The following is a 22,249-nucleotide window of genomic DNA, read 5'->3' as shown; positions in this document are numbered from 1 at the left end:
CTCAGCTATAAAGTCGCCATTAGATGTGATCCCTTATCCCACGCTTTGGTTATGTGTGCCTGTTAGCGGAATGATGATCCTTTTGTTGATGTTGTCCATCATTTCTGCTTCTTGTCTTAATCAAGCGTTTCAATCACTGACAAGCCTGATTAAAGGTTCGACAAAACATTAAAAGAGATACCAATCAGGCCAATCCTATCATCTTTAGGAGATAGTGATACCCCCTTCTTGTAAATTCAACTAACAGAGATTTATTGAGATAGGATAAATTTAAAACTTTGAAAATTTTGTAATAAATTGATATTTATATACTTATCCTATCTCACATCTTATATGCCCACCCGTCCATCCCCACATCGCCATTCCTTAGTCTATACACTCTTGAAAGAAAAAGAGTTGACTGGTATAGACACGTGATCTGTGCAAGTAGGTAAACCAGCAAATGTAAAGCATGCATGACCACGATCTGGGAGGTGACCATGGTGATGTGAGGTCTGTACGGTTGAATTAACTTTAGAAGCTTGAAACCTTTATTTCAGACATGGTTCCACTTGGGATCGAAAGAAGAAAGAGAAATGCATTGTGTTAGGTTGGATAAGTACATAAATAGTTTAAAATTTGTGTCTCTTACACCAAAATTATATGATCATTTGTTTGAATCCCAGTTCGCCCCCTTTATGTTTCAATGTTTGTCAGCACCATACCCATACTCCTAGTAAACATCTAAGACTTAAATCACTTTGGGCTTTACTCCCAGATTAGGCTGACATAACTGGAATAATTTGCAAAGCAGTGTTAAACCCAAATAACTCACTCATTAACCCATGTGTATATGTCTTTGATGTTCAACATAGGGATATAAAAAGTATAGGAGTTGACTTTCACTTTGTGTGAGTTCATCGAGCATGAACCTTCATAGAGTGAGGGCCAAACATTGTATGAAGCTTTGATGTTCCCATGTCCATACAGTTTGGTTCTCATTCTATGAAGGTTCTATGAGAATCTAGAACAACCAAGTGTATATACTCGATATGGAGTAGTTTGTCTGTCTACTATGCTTTGGATTGATGTTGTATATTGTGTGTTTATCTGGGGCTAGGGATATTGTTTTTTCTATATATCTACCAACACAGCTACTAGGTTTCTTCTTCTAGAGTGAGCGCAATATAGGCTAGACGATCTTTTTTTCTGTCTGGTTTTCTTATTGTTCTACCAAGCCGGCAGATGAGTGGTCCATGAAGTTTGATGTCCTCCATAGCTTTCTCCAGGAAGAATCCATATACTGGTGTCTCTACACCATCTTCGGAAACAAGATATAGATATGTGCATGGATTGCCACGATACTTTGTTCTAGCATACCGATAGCAAGTATATTCTCCTGCTTCTAGATCTAGTGCTTTTCTCCTGGTTTTTGGTACTGGAGCCACTTGTAGCCCATTTTTCTGTAAAAGATCCTCGTATTCCTGGTGTATTTGCCGCAATTCTGAAAGTAGTTCTTGATTTGGAGCTGCAACGACTCGTATTGGGTTCCAATGGATAGTCTTGTCTTTCACTACAAAGGATTTGGTTGGCTCTATCTTGATTTGGAGGGGCTCTATTTCTGGCAGCCAGAAAGTCTTTCTACCATGTTTGTCCTCGTCCTTTTCAAATATTCGGCCCATACTAGTAAGAATACGTCGTAGCTCTTTTGTTGCTCAGACGCTTTCTTTTCGAAGAACAACTCGGGCGCTATCTCCACTTTCTCTATACCCAAGTACGGAATACACCCCTGGTTCCAATTCCGAGACTTTCTTTGTTCCAGAACCTAAAATCGTAGACCTGTTTTTTACCACCCATGCTTTTTTCTTTGTAGTCCACATCGGTTTTCTCCAGTTCGTCTATTCTTTTCCCTCGTAGTTGTCTTTGTTTTTCTAGTTCTCCTCCTACAGCACGATGCCACAGATTGGTTTCCTCTATTTCTCCTTGTCTTAGGGGTATTTCCTTTGGAGGAGAAAGAGGAATAGGAGGAGAACTTGTTGGCAGCCCGAGTTGTATTGCATTTTTCTCTGTCCTGTCTACAAGACCAAGCGCTTCTTCGACTACTTTGCTATACAGAAGCGGGTCCTCGCCTTCCTTTCCTTGAACATTGGTAGGTATGCAATTCCTTGGAGGAAAGACGAGCCTTGTTTTTCTATCATCCTTTGTATCCGAGATTGGTGAGTGGCAGACTTTGTATAGGATGCAATATAATGGTGCATTGGATAGCCGCAAGTTCTCTATTCCACCCATATCTCGAACGGCTTCTTGCATCTGGTATCTGTAGACTGGCACCGTTTCTCCACCCACATGTAGGAGTAGGAGTACTCTGTTAGTCTTTCGTCCATTGCACTCTAGCGCTGCTACGGCAAACTTCGTGTACACATATTTCCCGGCTGACAATGTTTATGCTTTCCTATGTTTGGAAATGGGTGGCGCTGGTAATAGTTCTAGATCTATCGGACCGCCGTGGTTTGGTATTTGTAGGATGGGTGGATTCTCCCTTGGTGGATTGGAAAGGTTGGGGAAGGCAGCTTCACCAGCTAGACTTCGGAAGGTGCTGTTGTTTTTCCCACATCAGCACTGCTCTGCTAGAGTTTTGGTAAGTATCGAGGATCGGATACACCACCCAGCACACTCGTTGTCGTACAGATTTTCTATATTCACTATACAACCAGGGATCGCTATCCGGTCGGGGGGGCAGCCGCTTTTTTGGTTGGGGTAGGATGGTGAATCTGTTTGTCCATAGTGGGCATTTCTTGCTATCGACGCTGTGGTCTCTGGCGCTGCATTTGCAAGTGGAAGTAGGATCCTCGAAGACACTTGGTGGTGCTGAACAAGTGGTGAGACAGTCCCCGCTTTGGTTGTGTTGATTTCTTTCCCTTTCTCTAGAGGAAACGATACAAAGTTTGCCGAGGCTTCGATGCTTGTTGTACAAGAAAACAAAGTCTAGTATCTTGCCGGACTCAATTGTAGGATGGAAGGCGCATAGGTATATCTCGAGAAACTGCCTCTGGATTTGATACCGCTCGTAGAAAGTATACCCCAAAGACTCAAAAATTTGTTTCTCTCTATCGGATAGGAATAGAAAAGGGTATGTTTTTTCGAGACAATCGTAGGCCTCCAATAGTTCTACTTGTTTCATTTCTTGGTGTTGGGAATTTGTTCCCTCTTGGTTTCCACGAATTTGCATATATCTAGCTTGTGATATGTGGTACTTCTGTTTTGCTGCTCGAACAGATAAAGTGCCTGAGCGAATTTCAGTGTATGCTTCTCTTGGTAGGGCTGCTCTTGGCATTTTTATATATCCTATGTACCTCGACAGTTTAATTGGGAGTACACCTATTTGGGCGCATTCGTCTTTGTTTCTTTTCCTATACTTTGATACAATCCTGTTTCGGCAGCTCTCGTTTTTCACCACAAATAATACTCAGTTTAATGTCATGTCGATCGTAGAATAACATAATCATTTTAATGGAAGTGAGAAAAAATCACCCTCCTGTAGTAGTAGTATTGGGGTATAAATCTGACCCAACCATGGGTGTACCGGTCTCAGGGTTCCAGGAGAACTACCTATACTACTCCTCACTTCCCCCTGCAGTGGAGTCTGTGGAAGTGTTGACAGGCTGGTCACATGACCAAGCTGGTTCATCTTCCCTGACTGACAGTAAAAGACCAATTTCCACCCTTGCTGAACGAGGCAGGAATTTCATGTCTAGATTGTAGCGCCACCAGTGGCTATAACGAGTTATGACCCTTCTATGTCCTCCCTCCTGTGTCCCTCCTATTGACCAACCAGATTCCATACTTCATGTCACTTGCATTTGCTTCAAACAATATGGTGGCTTCTATTTCAACCAGATATGTTCTTTTACCATGCAAAAGAAGTCATGCATTGTGTATTAGTACATGTAGTAGCTTAATTTGCTTAACAGAATTAGAAGATATACAAAATGCCATTTGTAATTTGTATCTGTTTAGAAGTCAATAGTGGACTCACTTGAGAGATATCATGGTGTGGAGCAGCAAGTCTTCCTGTCCATGCTGCACAACAAAGTAGAGACGGATCAACACATGAAAGCCTCCCTCAGCACCCAGCAACAGCATGCCGACCTCCTGGCCTCACTCATGACACAGCTCTTTTCTCTCAATACAGGTAACACATCATCACACCAAGGTGCCACAATCGGAGGGATACTTCACCTTCCATAATTCTCCAAACATGGCACTACAGTAAATAGTTTTCCCAACATGGATTCTACAGTACATAGTTCTCCCAACATGGACTCTACAGTACATGGGTCTCCCAACATGGACTCTATAGTACATAGTTCTCCCAACATGGACTCTACAGTACATAGTTCTCCCAACATGGACTCTACAGTACTTGGGTCTCCCAACATGGACTCTACAGTACATGGGTCTCCCAACATGGACTCTATAGTACATAGGTCTCCCAACATGGACTCTACAGTACATGGGTCTCCCAACATGGACTCTATAGTACATAGTTCTCCCAACATGGACTCTACAGTACATAGGTCTCCCAACATGGACACTACAGTACATGGTTCTCCCAAGATGGACTCTACAGTATAAAGTTCTCCCAACATGGACTCTACAGTACATAGGTCTCCCAACATGTACTCTGCAGTACATAGTTTTCCCAACATGGACTCTACAGTACATAGTTCTCCCATGATGGACCCGACAGAACATAGTTCCCCCAACATGGACTCTGCATTACATAGTTCTCCCAACATGGACTCTACAGTACATAGTTCTCCCAACATGGACTCTACAGTACATAGTTCTCCCAACATGGACTCTACAGTACATAGTTCTCACAACATGGACTCTGCATTACATGGGTCTCCCAACATGGACTCTACAGTACATAGTTTTCCCAACATGGACTCTACAGTACATAGTTCTCCCAACATGGACTCTACAGTACATAGTTCTCACAACATGGACTCTGCATTACATGGGTCTCCCAACATGGACTCTACAGTACATAGTTCTCCCATGATGGACCCGACAGAACATAGTTCCCCCAACAGTACATAGGTCTCTCAACATGGACTCTGCATTACATGGGTCTCCCTACATGGACTCTACAGTACATAGTTCTACCAACATGGACTCTACAGTACATGGGCCTCCCAACATGGACTCTACAGTACATAGGTCTCCCAACATGTACTCTACAGTACATAGTTTTCCCAACATGGACTCTATAGTACATAGTTCTCCCATGATGGACCGGACAGAACATAGTTCCCCCAACATGGACTCTGCATTACATAGTTCTCCCAACATGGACTCTACAGTACATAGTTCTCCCAACATGGACTCTACAGTACATAGTTCTCCCAACATGGACTCTGCATTACATGGGTCTCCAAAAATGGACTCTACAGTACATAGTTTTCCCAATATGGACTCTACAGTACATGGGTCTCCCAACATGGACTCTACGGTATATAGTTCTCCCAACATGGACTCTACAGTACATAGTTATCCCTACATGGACTCTACAGTACATGGGTCTCCCAACATGGACTCTACGGTATATAGTTCTCCCAACATGGACTCTACGGTATATAGTTCTCCCAACATGGACTCTACAGTATATAGTTCTTCCAACATGGACTCTACAGTATATAGTTCTACCAACATGGACTCTACAGTACATAGTTCTCCCAACATGGACTCTACAGTACATGGGTCTCCTAACATGGACTCTGCAGCACATAGTTCTCCCATGATGGACCCGACAGAACATAGTTCCCCCAACATGGACCAGACAGAACATAGTTCCCCCAACATGGACTTTACTGTACATAGTTCTCCCAACATGCACTCTATAGTACATTGTTCTCCCAACATGGACTCTACAGTATAAAGTTCTCCCAACATGGACTCTACAGTACATAGATCTCCCAACATGTACTCTGCAGTACATAGTTCTCCCAACATGGACTCTTCAGAACATAGTTCTCCCAACATGGACTCTGCAGTACATAGTTCTCTCAACATGGACTCTACAGTACATAGTTCTCTCAACATGGACTCTACATTATATAGTTCTCTCAACATGGACTTTACATTATATAGTTCTCCCAACATGGACTCTACAGTATATAGTTCTCCCAACATGGACTCTACAGTATATAGTTCTCCCAACATGGACTCTACAGTACATAGTTCTCTCAACATGGACTCTACAGTATATAGTTCTCCCAACATGGACTCTACAGTACATAGGTCTCCCAACATGGACTCTACATTATATAGTTCTCTCAACATGGACTTTACATTATATAGTTCTCTCAACATGGACTCTACATTATATAGTTCTCTCAACATGGACTCTACAGTACATAGGTCTCCCAACATGGACTCTACATTATATAGTTCTCTCAACATGGACTCTACATTATATAGTTCTCTCAACATGGACTTTACATTATATAGTTCTCTCAACATGGACTCTACAGTACATAGGTCTCCCAACATGGACTCTACATTATATAGTTCTCTCAACATGGACTCTACATTATATAGTTCTCTCAACATGGACTTTACATTATATAGTTCTCCCAACATGGACTCTACAGTATATAGTTCTCCCAACATGGACTCTACAGTATATAGTTCTCCCAACATGGACTCTACAGTACATAGTTCTCTCAACATGGACTCTACATTTATGTCTCCAAATGACTATCAACAATAAGACGGCCTCACTGCACACTTTGGATAGGGGAAATACCAACTTGAATATAAACACAAACATGGTTCATTGAGCAGCAGTTGTAACAAGTATATACCAATGTCATTCAAGTAATTGGAATTACATAATGGACATCTGGTGAGTTATCACTGCTGGGGTCAAGAGTTCTGCCCAATTGTGTCAATCTTGTTGACACCTTAATTCTCCTCATACCAATCAGTGAACTGTTGCTGGTTCAATTATTTTATTGCCTTTGAACTTCCTTAATACCAGTCAACAGTGTAAACAATCAAACTGTGTGTAGTTTTTAGGAAAACACTGTTTATTGTTATTACGGAAGTGCTTTACTCAGTGCTAATAAGCAGTGCTATTTGTGTTTGTTTGGATTAAGGTGAGGATATGCATCATCCCACTAGGGGTGGGGTGGGGGAGTCGCATTGATATTGAGTCGCATTTTTGGCTAGGGGTAAACAGTCATATTAATTTGGAGATGCATTAATTTCCAGATTTACAGTATGTATAATGATTACATGTACTGACCATGCTGTTGGTGTAGATGACCTGCCAGGACATCGGAGAATCCTGCAACAAGCCACAGTGATCAAACAGGAATGTCGCAGAGCACAGCTACCTAAAGACAGCCAGACTGATAGCAGTGCCTCAATCTCTCTCATGGCCGACCTTCTCCTGCAGCAGAACAAGGATGCAGAGTCGTATCTTGTGTCAATGGGATGTTTGGTACATTCAGTCACCACATGTTGTACACTTTAGAGCCACAACTGCTTGTAAACCTTCACAATCATGTTGCTTCCAGTGTATGTCAGTAGGGTGCATCATAGCAAGTTCTTCCTCTTAATGACCTTAATATTTCCAGAGTTTTATTAATTTTGTTTCTTTTGCTAAACCTCAAAGTTAGTATTTTTGTCCATTTTTAGTGAGTATGGTTCAGCTTGGTTGCACTGACTGTTCATGTCTGTATGTTAATTAGAGTCCAGATGAACAACTGCAGATGCTCCAGGAGCTGAAGGACCTGGGCAATGGAGGGCGATGTGCCAACATAGCAGCTGTGGTATTTGCTTCAGACTCAGAGCATCGACTCACTGACCAGGATATTATCCAAGCTGTGGATGAAAAATATGATGCATTAAATGATAAACTGCTGTTGGAAGCACTAATCAGTGAGGTGAGATTGGTATGAGATTATGTCTACAGATGGATGTAATCAGAGGGGTGAGTGATGGTATGAGATTGTGTCTACAGATGGATCTAATCAGTGTGGTGAGTGATGAGTGATGGTATGTCTACAGATGGAGCTCATCAGTGGGGTGAGTGATGGTATGAGATTGTGTCTACAGATGGAACTAATCAGTGTGGTGAGTGATGGTATGAGATTGTGTCTACAGATGGAGCTCATCAGTGGGGTGAGTGATGGTATGAGATTGTGTCTACAGATGGAGCTCATCAGTGTGGTGAGTGATGGTATGAGATTGTGTCTACAGATGGAACTCATCAGTGTGGTGAGTGATGGTATGAGATTGTGTCTACAGATGGAACTCATCAGTGGGGTGAGTGATGGTATGAGATTGTGTCTACAGATGGAGCTTATCAGTGGGGTGAGTGATGGTATGAGATTGTGTCTACAGATGGAGCTCATCAGTGTGGTGAGTGATGGTATGAGATTGTGTCTACAGATGGAGCTTATCAGTGGGGTGAGTGATGGTATGAGATTGTGTCTACAGATGGAACTCATCAGTGTGGTGAGTGATGGTATGAGATTGTGTCTACAGATGGAGCTCATCAGTGTGGTGAGTGATGGTATGAGATTGTGTCTACAGATGGAGCTCATCAGTGGGGTGAGTGATGGTATGAGATTGTGAGAATGAAATCTCACCTTCAAACCTTAATTAGACTGACCACATCATTTCATCCTTAGCATTTATCTTGTCATTGTGGCTTGGAGACACACCTTCTGTGTTTCATAGATGTTTTAAATTTATGATGTACAATTGTTTTGAATTATGAAAGGTCAGTTTCAAATGCTCAAAACACAAAAGGGGCACAACCCAGTCGTCTGAGGTGCTGCTATTTGCTGAGTTGCTTCCCTTGAGCATGCCAGAAATCTATGATCATGGGTTCAAATCTTAGATTGCCCTGATTATGGTTCTAGGTTTGTCAGTACCGAACCCCTGCTTGTGAGTTTCACCAAAGTATTAAAATCTAAGACCTTCATCACTACAGACTTTCCTCCTGCATCAAGCTGACACACCAACTCACTCACTCACTCCATACTTTTTTTAGGTAAACTTCACTTTTGGTTTGTCATTTCTTGATCTTGCTTAGACCAACCGAAATATATTCAACAGTTTTTGCCTATATGAGAGACAGGTTATTTAAACTGTTCACAGCTAGGAGAAGCTAACTGGCTTAGGCTGAGTGAGAAGGAGAGACAAAGGAGACTGATGGAACTGAAACTCAAACAGAGACAGTTGAGGAAGCAGGGACTAGTGGATGAAGCTGCGGCTCTACTTGGTCAGTTTAGGATTTTATATGTAAATATAATTCAATCACACATTGTGAATTTTACATTAATATCACTATACTTCCTTCAAGTATCTGTGACTTTTCCCAGTTTAACTTGCCTCCACTGACCGAACCCTACAATGTGCATAGCTTGTAGAGGGGAACTTCAAACGTTACCAGGATTGATCCCCTTTATCTTCCTTCTAAATTCTGCTTTGAGTCTTGCTGATGACAATTAATTGGGCATCCTCACTTTCTTTTGCGTGTTATTTGGCATTGTAGAATATATTGATAAGTCAGTGAACTGTTTGTATTCAAAGTTTGGAGCATGTTAATGTATAGCATATTTTCTTATGTAACAAATGTTATTTTGTAGGGGACTTGCAGAAACATAAGGAGACTTTGCGGAGTCTTATGGGTGAGCGTCGTGATGAACAGGAGCGGAGGATGAGAGAGAGACTGGAGAAGAGGAAGCAGCGTCTTGCGGAGGGTGAGTGGAGTTGGAGGAGGACTACAGCATCACTGTCCAAGTGTTCAGTGTATCTGTTGGGCTCTTTAATAATATGAGACTGATTGAACAATCTGTTTTTATTACATTTCAAGGGAAGTAACTCCTTCTTTGACATATATGGACAGGGCATACTATTTTTCCTGTATATTTGTGTGAACAAGTCACACATAACAAACACATTTGAAAGTTTTCAGCTACTGCTATGCTAACTCGCCACTTGCTGCCAATTAATGCTCTCCTTTGTTGTATTGGTCATTCCGTTCTGTGTAATGGCATATACATATTCTGGTGTAAATGACAATGGATATGGTTCAGCCCCGTTCCACAAAGCCATCTTAGCGCTAAGGATATCGTAAGTCCCATACTTTAACACTGGATTATGATAGTCGTAACGCTAAGACCGCTTTGTGGAACGGTGCCCTGGACTTACACCCCTCCGTGGGCCTAATAACATTCCAAATCCAAGTCATGTGTGTTTGTTTTACCTGTGTGAGAGGTGGCTTTCAAACTTGTAGACATGACACATGCTAGGGCCAAAGTCAATGAGATATTTACAGGTTGGTAGAATATTCATATTAGAGTATGAGCTGGATGTGACCATGTGGCAGCTTTGAGTTAGTCACTCGTGGACTTGAATCACCACCATGTACATTGATTGAGCATACCAATATCCATTCATACAGTTTCATTATCATAACATGTGCACTGAACATGTAAACATATTTGATGTATTGCATATTGGTTGCTCTGTCAGTACCCATGAGATCAGCATCACTGGTATTGGTCTCTTGTGTCAGGATGCATTTCTAATGGTGACCAGTTGGAAGCAGCCTTCCAAAGTTTCATGTTTGAATCACACATGTCACACTGGAAGATGGCAGATCGGCCTTGCTGGTGTATCCACGTCACATAGTGAACACTTCAAGATGGCAGATCGGCCTTGCTGGTGTATCCACGTCATATAGTGAACACTTCAAGATGGCAGATCAGCCTTGCTGGTGTATCCACGTCACATAGTGAACACTTCAAGATAGCAGATCGGCCTTGCTGGTGTATGCACGTTACATAGTGAACACTTCAAGATGGCAGATCGGCCTTGCTGGTGTATGCACATCACATAGTGAACACTTCAAGATGGCAGATCGGCCTTGCTGGTGTATGCACATCACATAGTGAACACTTCAAGATGGCAGATCGGCCTTGCTGGTGTATCCACGTCTCATAGTGAACACTTCAAGATGGCAAATCAGCTTCGCTGGTGTATCCACGTCACATAGTGAACACTTCAAGATGGCAGATCGGCCTTGCTGGTGTATCCACGTCACATAGTGAACACTTCAAGATGGCAGATCGGCCTTGCTGGTGTATCCACATCACATAGTGAACACTTCAAGATGGCAGATCGGCCTTGCTGGTGTATGCACATCACATAGTGAACACTTCAAGATGGCAGATCGGCCTTGCTGGTGTATCCACGTCACATAGTGAACACTTCAAGATGGCAAATCAGCTTCGCTGGTGTATGCACGTCACATAGTGAACACTTCAAGATGGCAGATCAGCCTTGCTGGTGTATCCACGTCACATAGTGAACACTTCAAGATGGCAGATCGGCCTTGCTGGTGTATCCACGTCACATAGTGAACACTTCAAGATGGCAGATCGGCCTTGCTGGTGTATCCACGTCACATAGTGAACACTTCAAGATGGCAGATCGGCCTTGCTGGTGTATCCACGTCACATAGTGAACACTTCAAGATAGCAGATCGGCCTTGCTGGTGTATCCACGTCACATAGTGAACACTTCAAGATAGCAGATCGGCCTTGCTGGTGTATCCACGTCACATAGTGAACACTTCAAGATAGCAGATCGGCCTTGCTGGTGTATGCACATCACATCGTGAACACTTCAAGACTTCACTACTATCTATATCAGATTCAGTCTCCGGTGGAGTCCAGTGTTGCTGGAGATGACCAAGGATTGACAAATCTCATTGCAGGGTACATGTAACTGAAGCCACATCTGTGTGTTTTCTTTCTGCACAAACTCTCCTGGCATCAAAACCTCCTGTTATGTGTTTATAGACACTATTTGTACTGCAACTACCAGTTTCCTGGTGGTGTAATTGTTGGCACTTGTTGGGCAGGCCTCAGCACTGATGAGTGTGACCAGCTGGAACAGGACGACATCAGGAGAGAAGAGACAGACGACAAACAGAAAAATATCTTGCAGCAGATGGAACAAAGGATTGAAGAGGTAAGCACAAAGATAGGGCAACATCGCAAAGAGTGGAGCATCTATGGAATAAAAATAATGTTACAGCTAGAGAGAACTATATTCATTACACTTTAAACCAGTTACTATTCAATCTCAACTTCAGGTTGATGTACACTTGATGTTTTCATCATTACATGATTGAGATTTGAACCTGTCACAATCAACCATTCTCCATATATATCAAGTTTTTTAGGACACTTTCTTGTTGTTGGGATATTCCAGGAGAAAGCTTCCCTACTCAAGCAGCTGCTCCAATCTGGAGATGACATGGAAAAAGAGCGAGAGCGCCAGGCTGCCCTTGCCCGTCTCCGACTGGAGCAACGCAGGGTACGCCAGGAGGAGAACTTTGATTCGGCTGCTCTCATGTTGGGTCTTGTGGAGGAGCAAGGCGAGAAGTGAGTAGCTGGGTGACAGTGTTATGCGTCAGTGTGATGGTCATAGCAGATGTATTTGTTGTGTATGATTACCTGATGAGTAGAATCAATTGCACTTCGTATATTCTTTCTTACAGAGTTGAGTCTCACAAGAGCGAGGAACGTGCACGACAGGAGAGACTGGCTCACGACCGTCTGGAAGCAGCAAGACGCCGGAGGGCCGCTGGTTCTGCTCAGCATGTAGATAGTGTTGATGTGGATGTGGACACAGTGATGGACAATGACCTGATGATGATGTTGATGGAGGTTGTTGACAAGAAGCACCAAGCAGAGAGGGCTGTTTTCATTCAGGTACACACCAGCAACTCAAACTACAATTTACTTTTGTGAATGCAATTAGCTTACCTCTTTGTAAAGTACCAGTTCTGGGGGCATAATAAAACACTGGAGGGAGAATAGACCATGAGAGAGTGCATTAAAAATGCTGCAGGGAGAATAAACCATGCAGGGCACAATAAAAACATGGCAGGGAGAATAAACCATGAGAGGGTGCAATGAAATACTGCAGGGAGAATAACCATGAGAGGTGTAATAAAATCACTGCAGGGAGAATAAACCATGAGGGGTGCAATAAAATACTACAGGGAGAATAAACCATGAGGGGCACAATAAAACACAACAGGGAGAATAAACAAGGAGGCTGTGCAATAAAACACTCCAGGGAGAATAAACCATGAGAGGTGTAATAAATTCACTGCAGGGAGAACAAACCATGAGGGGGGCAATTAAACACTACAGGGAGAATAAACCATGAGGGGGTGCAATAAAAACACTACAGGGAGAATAATCCATGAGGGGTGCAATAAAACACTGCAAGGAGAATAAACCATTAGAGGGTGCAATAAAAACACTGCGCCCCCTCATGGGTTATTCTCCCTGCAGTGTTTTATTGTTAGATAAACAATGACCACAAGTAGTTTATTTCTTATATCAGATATCAACATTATGTACAGCCTCTTAAAGGATGTTAATAAAATGTGCAAGCTCTCAGTGAATACAATCCCAACTCAGCAATGAACATTTTATGAACAGGGAGGTTAAATTTGGTGTTATATTTATATTGTGATATTCTCAGAATTTATATGTCGATTATCTGTACCTTTTCTCACAATACCAATTGTCAAATCTCTCCCGCTTTTGGATGCAAAAAAGAGGACACTTTCCTCTCAAAAATAACGGTGTCCAATTTTATGACATCAAGTTGTGAGTGCATCTTCAAATCTCCAGAAATGACGTCCTGATAGAACAATGATTTAGGGTGAAATAAACCAAGCTTCATTCTTCATTGTTCTTTGCGATTTATGGTGTTGCTATCTTATTACATTAAGTAATACGTTACCACTGTTATACCGAGGCTGTTGTCTCCCACAACTGCTGCTATAGCGAAATCTACCACAGAGATCTCAATTACCTCATGCAGCACGTGCGTAGCCACCTAGCTGCCATGTGACACCCTTCACTCTTGTCTCCTTGCTTGCTCTAGCAAGACGTACAATAAACTGTTCAAGCGTTCCTGTTTCTTCGACCATTCGGTGATATTTATTACTGTTTATTCTCTCTAATAAACTGTGCTTTTACGGGGCGTTTGCTGTAACTACGCTTGGAAATATTTTTCCCGCCAAAAGGAAATATTTTTCCCGCCCTTTTTTTTCTGTATACTTGCGGGGTGTCTCGTATGCACGTTGCGTCTTACGTTCCCCTGTTCTAGTATATCTTGGGGTTTTTACATCACTTATTCCTCTATATGTTATATGTGTATGTTCTATATTCCCATTGCTCGTTTATTTTCTTGTGAAAATACTCATTTGTGACTATTTGTGGTGTGTGTGTTGTAACCATGTTTTGCTCTTTGTTCATAGTACAAACAAAATGTCTGACATGGATGTTTCGCCGTCCTCCGTCCCCTCTACCCCGGCAACCAGGAGCTGCAGGGTGTGCCGCAAGCGAGCGAGAGCGGCTGTATGTGCAGTCCGTTTCCACCCCTGTGGTGGCCATCTCGTCCAGTCAGGGTCCCCTTGCAGGTACCACCACCACGGCTGCGGCGGATCCCTTGGCTGTCCGGGGATTCCGTCGCTGCATTACTTGCATAACTTGTGGACTCCATGCTGGCGGCCTTATCTCAGGATAGGCCGCTGGCTGTTCCGTCCCCGGCCACTTTGGTGGCCGCGGGGTCGGACGGGGGGTCCACTGGTACGGCGGCGGCTCCCGTGGTCACCGGTCCTTCCCCCGAACCGTTGCTCCCGCTATCGGTTAAGGACCGCGTGGCCATGGTTTATGACCTCTTTGAGGACATGCCCCGGCCGGTACCGCGGGGAATCCACGACTGTGGGTTCCTCCGAGGTATACGATGAGTCTTCTGACATGGCTTTCCCCGCATCAACCTTGCTGCGCGGTATCAACCCTTCCTTGGAGAACGCCTTCGCGGCGGCCTCCGGTCGGGGTCTCCCGTTGCCTCCGACGTCGTGGAGAAAGGGTTTATTCCCGGTACATGACCTTGCCTTTCCCGAGGCTGGTCCTACCGCGGAGGCCCATGTTGAGCGGTTGGGTGTCCGTGCTAGGGTAACGCAAGCTACCTTGCACCAGCTGGACGCCCTGGCTCGGCACTCCATGTCTCACGGAGACACTTACTTGGCTGCAGCGGCCAGTCTGGTCGAAGGTTCTCCCACGGACCGTGACCAGCGCATTTACAACTGCCTGCTCAGTTTAAATGCTTCCCTGGAGTACGTTGCCGAGGACTCTCGGCACACACTTGCTCTTGTTGGGTCCCTGCATAGGCGCCTGGGTGCCGCTCCTAACCGGAGCGCGCCCCAGGCTGCTGCGGCCGGTAGGTCTCAGGGGTCGGGTTCTTCTTCCTCTGGGAAGTAGCCCCGCCCTGAGGGCTCCGGTATGGGCAATCAGCTGCCCTTTCGCGGGAAGACGGGGAACTGGGGGAAGCCCAAGTCGTCTAAGGACGGCAAGGGCCCCTCCAGGTGACTCTCATTGGAGGGGTTCGTATGCCAACAGCGCCAACTTCGGTTGGCCCTTAGGCGAACCCGAGTCATTTGGCCCTGGACAGTTGCGCCTGCCGCAGCCTGTCAGGGCCCCCTCTCCTTCCCCAGTGGGAGCCAGACTCCAGACTTACTGGGAGAATTGGGAACAAGTGTTCGACGACCCCAAGAGACCCGGAAACTCTCCGGGGGTTCCATTGCCAACTATATCTCGTCCGTTGCTACGGTACGGGACGTTGCTATGGGTACCAATCTCTCCAAAGAGCCGGTGATACGGGGTATTATCAAGGGTTTCAAACAGCACAATCTTAAGAAGGGCCGCCTTCGGGCACCGGCCTGGGATCTTTCCCTAGTGTTGCAATCACTTACGGAAGCTCCGTATGAACCCTTGCATAGTGCTTCGTTCCGGCATGTGACTTGGAAAACAGCATTTTTCCTCTCCTTTGCCACGGCGGCACGTGTATCTGAAATTCATGCACTCGATGTCGCCAAGGTACGATTCGATAGGGGTGACGATGGAGCGGTCCGCCTGGGCCTGCTCATGGGCTTCGTCGCCGAGAATCGGGCAAACGGAGAGAGAATTCACTGTAAGATCACTCAAAGAAATCTTACATCCTGCTGATACTGAGGACAGAGCGCTGTGTCCGGTTAGGGCCCTTGAGTATTATCTTAAGGCTTCGAATGAACGTAGACAAGGGCGTGACCGTCTGTTCATATCGTGTAACCCTAATCGCACGGTTGACATAACTCGCAACTCGATTGCGTTGTGGCTTCGTTCTGTCATCAATCTGGCGTACCGGTCTCAGGGGTTACCGGTAGCGGGGTCAAACCCGCACGAGATCAGGGCGCTAGCGGCAACATTTGCCCTACACTCGAATATCTCTGTTCGCAGAATATTACGAGGTTGTTACTGGCGTTCTGACTCGGTTTTTGCCAATCATTACCTCAAACAGGTCGCTGATGCCGTCGTGGAGAGTGTGCACCGTCTTGGCCCGCGGATCGCGGCGCAAGCGGGCACCTAAGGGGTGTGCCCAGCGCAATTCTGAACTCCTCAGGTGTCAGACCTTGCACGGTGGTCAATCTGGGTCAACTCCAATGTTCCCACTGCCGTGGGTACAGGAGTTGGGGTCCCGCAAACCAGCGCACTCACACCACAGGTGAGGGCGGCTTTTTGTGTGCTTTGTCCTTATTTGTATTTTGACAATTATGTATTTAATTGTCTGTCGTGTATCCCAACCTTGTGATGCATGCTTACAAATACTGGAATTAGGTCACGCGCCTAATGCATACTTTAAGTAGGCTTGCTCTGGGATATACGGTCTGAATGAAATTAATTTCCCTCTTTTCGACTGTTTAACCTGATCTAAGATTAAGCTCACGCGGATACAGTGTTCTCATCCGCTGCGGCAATGAAATACCTATCCAGTGGGGCCGTTTGGAGTCACCAATCGTTTTGGCAATGACGATTGAGCCTTACGGTATGCGCTTGACAGTGCTTTGGTATTCTTATAGGGTAACGCCTAGCTAGGTGCATGCGCATCGAGTGCTTCCGCCTTGGTGTTTACTTCCGCTGGTCGGAAGGAACGCTAGCAGTCAGGATTCGGGTTGTAGGTGCTCCCCACCGCCTACTGTGGTAGTCAGCCTCGGTATAACAGTGGTAACGTATTACTTAATGTAATTTGTAGAATTTTCCTATTCGGAATATTCTATAAGTAATACGTTACCACTGGGCTGCTGCCCGCCCGTCCGTCCCCCGAGCACTTGCTAGAGCAAGAGTGAAGGGTGTCACATGGCAGCTAGGTGACTACGCACATGCTGCATGAGGTAATTGAGATCTCTGTGGTAGATTTCGCTATAGCAGCAGTTGTGGGAGACAACAGCCTCGGTATAACAGTGGTAACGTATTACTTATAGAATATTCCGAATAGGAAAATTCTACAAATATATTTTTATAATATTGAGAGGGATTTCTATGTAAGTAAGAAATAAACTGCGGGGAGAATAAATCAAGAAGGCACAGAAATGACATCATGATAAAACAATGTTTTATCGTGAAAAAAAACATGCTTCATTCTTCATTGTTCTCTGTGATTATCATATTTCCTCATATGACATACAGATCAGTGAAAAGATAAATGCGTTGACAAAATCATGACAGAAGATTGTGTTCCTGCAGTGTGCAGATGATACATCCTGTGGAGGAGAAACACCAGTCAACAGTAGCACAGAAGACCTGAAGGACAGGCTGGATGTTCTACAAGGGTTTAGAGAAGGCTGGCGCAAGTCTCATACAAAGCCTCCACAAGAGCAGACAGCAATATTTCAGGTACAGTCACACAGTTGGTTGTTTTGGCTGTTGACATTGACATGTGATGACGATATAGTGAATCTAGTGCCATAATGGTATACCTCAACTGGTCATGTGAGTGAGTGAGTAAGTTTGGTTTCACGCTGCTTTTAACAGTATTACAGTTGTGTTACAGTGTGTCTGCTTAATGTGGAAGGAAAGCCTGAAATAACGCAAGTCTCAGATTTTTAGCACTTTGGTGAAACCCACTAGCATGGGTATTGTGCTGACAAAGCTCGAAACAATAGGGGAGAACCAGGTTTTATTAAACCCAACTCACTCACTCACTCAACGATCCATAACAGTTTTGCAGGACAAAGTATCCTATGCGCAAGTTGGAAAACCTCAGTTCTTTCCTGTGTGTTATAGAGTCAACATCTGAATTATTTTTCTGAGTTTTTGTCTAACACACTTTGGTAGTTGTGACATTGTAGTTAATCTATATCTTCAGTTTAATGTTACTAGATACTTATTATGTTATATTCAGTTGATTAATTTCTGGGTTTGGTTAGAGGTGACATGTTATGGGACAGAATGGTGTCTCCTTCTCCATAGTTGCCTACTGCTTGCAGAGAGTGTGGGAAGAATGGGTGCGGAGATTCGCTGTGTTGTGTTGAAGCTTGATGCTCCCAGCGCGCCTCCTTCTCTCTGGATTTGTTTGCCAAGGTGGCTGGCACCTGGAAGAAGGCAAGGAAGAAGCAGGCAGTGATGAAAACTAGTGCGGATTTTAGTTGGTTTCTAAAGAATATGCAGAGAAATGCATCCGCTCTATGGAGAAGTCACTGCCTGCACAACCTGTTGCTCAGAAAAGTATCCAATCAGAATCCATCCTGACAATCCCTTTAATTGTATCAGAAAGGCAGAAGGATATGCAGGCCTTGATTGAGAGACGTCTGACCACCATCTCGGAAGGAAGAAGTTGGGTGGAGAGACTGCTGGCCTTGGGTCCCTGTGAAGATTTTGACATCACTGATGTAGGATTGGCTGAGTGAACAGTATGGTCTCCACTCAAGCTAATCAGTAGCCCTGAGTGAGTGAGTATGGCTTTACGCCGCTTTTAGCAATATTCAAGCAATATCACGGCGGGACACACCAGAAATTGGCTTCACACATTGTACCCATTTCGGGAATCGAACCCGGGTCTTCAGCGTGACGGGCAAACGCTTTAACCACTAGGCTACCCGACCGCCCCAGTAGCCCTGAACCGCGGCTTCCCAAACTCATCAAAAACTCAAATGCAGCGTTACCCTGACACTGTTGTCCAGCTGATTGGCATGTGAGGCAGGTCATGGATTGATGGACTCCAGTGCACCATGGACTGCCCGGGGACCAGCCAGATTATTACCTGTCTGGATACCACCTGGGGGACAGGAATGACAGGTCATAGTGCATCTGAGTCCTTAAAAGCGAATCATCACCTAGGGACAACTGTGACCCCAGTTATTCCTTTGTCGAACTGTGTGAGGAAATTTGTCATCTTATGCCAGATCTGTAACCTAAAATAGAGGAACAAACTGCACCTCAGATGCTTGTGTATGCTGGTGGTCATTTTCCATTGACTTTGGCTTATGCATGGGCGGATACAGCTTTTTTTAAAAGGGGGGGGGGGGGGTGCACAATTAAGATCTATTTATTGTCTTTGGTGGTAATTTATACAGAAATAAAGATTTTCTGCCAATGTTATGGACCTCATACCCTCCTGAGGCCAAGTTATACAAAGCAAGTGATACATTGCCTGTACCTTAGATAAAAAGGCGCATCTACCAGAAGAACAATTCCCCCTTTCCAGACCTCCGTCTGTTGAAGATTACACCAAGTCAGTAAGGTCTCCCAGTACCAAGATGTCTTTCCCTCTGACCAGGATCAAAGAACTTGATGCTGTCAGTTGACATACTATGGAGATTGGAGCATACATCAACGGGTCTATGGCCACGTCATACCACCTTTTCATAAATCTAAGGAAGGCATCCTAAGGGATACGCCTCTCACTCGCAGGGGATAGACTGTTGAACAAATCATGACACAACTCTTCTTTAAGGAGGAGCTACATAAGGTCCTGGAGGATTACACCAAGACACCATGGATAGGTTCCAGCAATCCACCATCAACTTGGCAGTGAACGCTGACAGTTCAACTTTCCAGTCCAAGAGACGTAGAGAGTCAGACAGATATCATGCCTTTCAGGATTCTGTCAAGATGAATTTTATCCAATTGGGAAATGAATCCATCCACACAAGTAGGTGAAAGTATAGGTCTGCACACCCTCTCTGCATTGAAACAAGGGATAGTTTTGGGCATTTTGCGGACTGGCGCTATTGGAAGAGGTGATTGGTGTCTCTGACTGTCCAGACACCGTGCATCTTGAATCAAACCCTATAGATCTGGCTTACAGGCTACATTAATTACAGGACCAGTAGGTGGATGTCTTGTGTCAAACGCCAAAAACTGGAAGCATATTAAGGACCAACAATTTCATCTAGAAGGGACCAAGTTAGCCGCTTCAGACTTAGCCATACGGACGTTATTAGACAAGAGAGCTGTATGGGAATTAAAGAACACAGACTTCACTAAGGGCTTTTATTCACAGTCATTTTATTACCAAAGCAAAATATGATGGACAGGCGTATGATTATAGACCTAAAAAATCTATAGATCCCACAGATCCCAGCCCTGATCATCAGGTTTGCGCGTAACCCTCTAGTTTGACTACTCGGCAACTTCCTATCAGCAGGTCAGGACAGGAATCAGCTCCTGGAGAATATGTTTCTAATCCAACTGCTGTCGCATCTGGGTTTCCTAGTTCATCCTTGGCCAAGGGAATCTTATGTACTCCGAAATGATAAATATCTAAAGACCCTGCGCATGATCACAAAAGTAAGGGATCATCCACGCAAGTCACTTCATTGGTGGATGTTGTGTTTGGGAACTTGACATCTCTGCAAGATCGAACATTAAGGAGATGACTAAAGTTACGACCTCTCCAATCATGGGCGAATTTACCGAAATTGCGAAATTGGACATTCCGGTCCACTTCCCGCCAAACCTGATGATGGATCTGAATTCCTCTAGTCTTACCAGTGCCCAAACATTACCCATTTACAGACATCTCCAGGTCATCATTGGATGCACTCATGGATGGCCTTCAAGTTCAGGGTAGCTGAAAATCTCAAGAGAAGGATCATCCTAGCAATTGCCTCAAGATGAGGGCAATCTGCCATGCCCTCAAGACATGGAAGCATCTTTTAACTCTTGATCTTCAATCCTGGTGGCTACAGACAATACAACAGTGGTAGCATATATCCACAGACAAGGGGGAACCTCCTCCATGGTCTCTCCTTGACTGAGCTTGAAAGGGATGTCTGCCTATGTGTTCCTCCATGGTCTCTCCTAGACCAAGCTTGAAAGGGATGTCTGCCTATGTGTTCCTCCATGGTCTCTCCTAGACCAAGCTTGAAAGGGATGTCTGCCTATGTGTTCCTCCATGGTCTCTCCTTAACTGAGCTTGAAAGGGATGTCTGCCTATGTGTTCCTCCATGGTCTCTCCTTGACTGAGCTTGAAAGGGATGTCTGCCTATGTGTTCCTCCATGGTCTCTCCTTGACTGAGCTTGAAAGGGATGTCTGCCTATGTGTTCCTCCATGGTCTCTCCTAGACCAAGCTTGAAAGGGATGTCTGCCTATGTGTTCCTCCATGGTCTCTTCTTAACTGAGCTTGAAAGGGATGTCTGCCTATGTGTTCCTCCATGGTCTCTCCTTGACTGAGCTTGAAAGGGATGTCTGCCTATGTGTTCCTCCATGGTCTCTCCTTGACTGAGCTTGAAAGGGATGTCTGCCTATGTGTTCCTCCATGGTCTCTCCTAGACCAAGCTTGAAAGGGATGTCTGCCTATGTGTTCCTCCATGGTCTCTCCTAAACCGAGCTTGAAAGGGATGTCTGCCTATATGTTCCTCCATGGTCTCTCCTAGACCAAGCTTGAAAGGGATGTCTGCCTTTGTGTTCCTCCATGGTCTCTCCTTGACTGAGCTTGAAAGGGATGTCTGCCTATGTGTTCCTCCATGGTCTCTCCTAGATCAAGCTTGAAAGGGATGTCTGCCTATGTGTTCCTCCATGGTCTCTCCTAGACCAAGCTTGAAAGGGATGTCTGCCTATGTGTTCCTCCATGGTCTCTCCTTGACTGAGCTTGAAAGGGATGTCTGCCTATGTGTTCCTCCATGGTCTCTCCTAGATCAAGCTTGAAAGGGATGTCTGCCTATGTGTTCCTCCATGGTCTCTCCTAAACCGAGCTTGAAAGGGATGTCTGCCTATATGTTCCTCCATGGTCTCTCCTAGACCAAGCTTGAAAGGGATGTCTGCCTTTGTGTTCCTCCATGGTCTCACCTAGACCAAGCTTGAAAGGGATGTCTGCCTATGTGTTCCTCCA

The 22,249-nt window shown here is 44.7% G+C and overlaps 1 protein-coding gene across 1 annotated transcript in view; it reads left to right on the top strand.

Moving 5' to 3' along the window:
- The window catches only part of LOC139445950 (golgin subfamily A member 4-like), a 229,714-nt gene that overhangs the window by 129,960 nt on the left and 77,505 nt on the right, over positions 1-22,249 (top strand). The window contains exons 23-31 of the mRNA XM_071227199.1: positions 3,997-4,171; positions 7,311-7,492; positions 7,743-7,937; positions 9,160-9,283; positions 9,651-9,764; positions 11,933-12,042; positions 12,286-12,458; positions 12,575-12,788; positions 17,661-17,810. Coding sequence (XP_071083300.1) covers positions 3,997-4,171; positions 7,311-7,492; positions 7,743-7,937; positions 9,160-9,283; positions 9,651-9,764; positions 11,933-12,042; positions 12,286-12,458; positions 12,575-12,788; positions 17,661-17,810 — 1,437 coding nt within the window. The remainder of the gene's footprint in view (positions 1-3,996; positions 4,172-7,310; positions 7,493-7,742; positions 7,938-9,159; positions 9,284-9,650; positions 9,765-11,932; positions 12,043-12,285; positions 12,459-12,574; positions 12,789-17,660; positions 17,811-22,249) is intronic.

This window comes from Haliotis cracherodii, unplaced genomic scaffold (assembly GCF_022045235.1).
Source record: "Haliotis cracherodii isolate W230 unplaced genomic scaffold, xgHalCrac1.p SCAF_6, whole genome shotgun sequence".
Taxonomy (NCBI): Eukaryota; Metazoa; Mollusca; class Gastropoda; order Lepetellida; family Haliotidae; genus Haliotis; species Haliotis cracherodii.
Note: the sequence above shows the minus strand (reverse complement) of the source record. Positions and strands in the feature narration are given on the sequence as shown.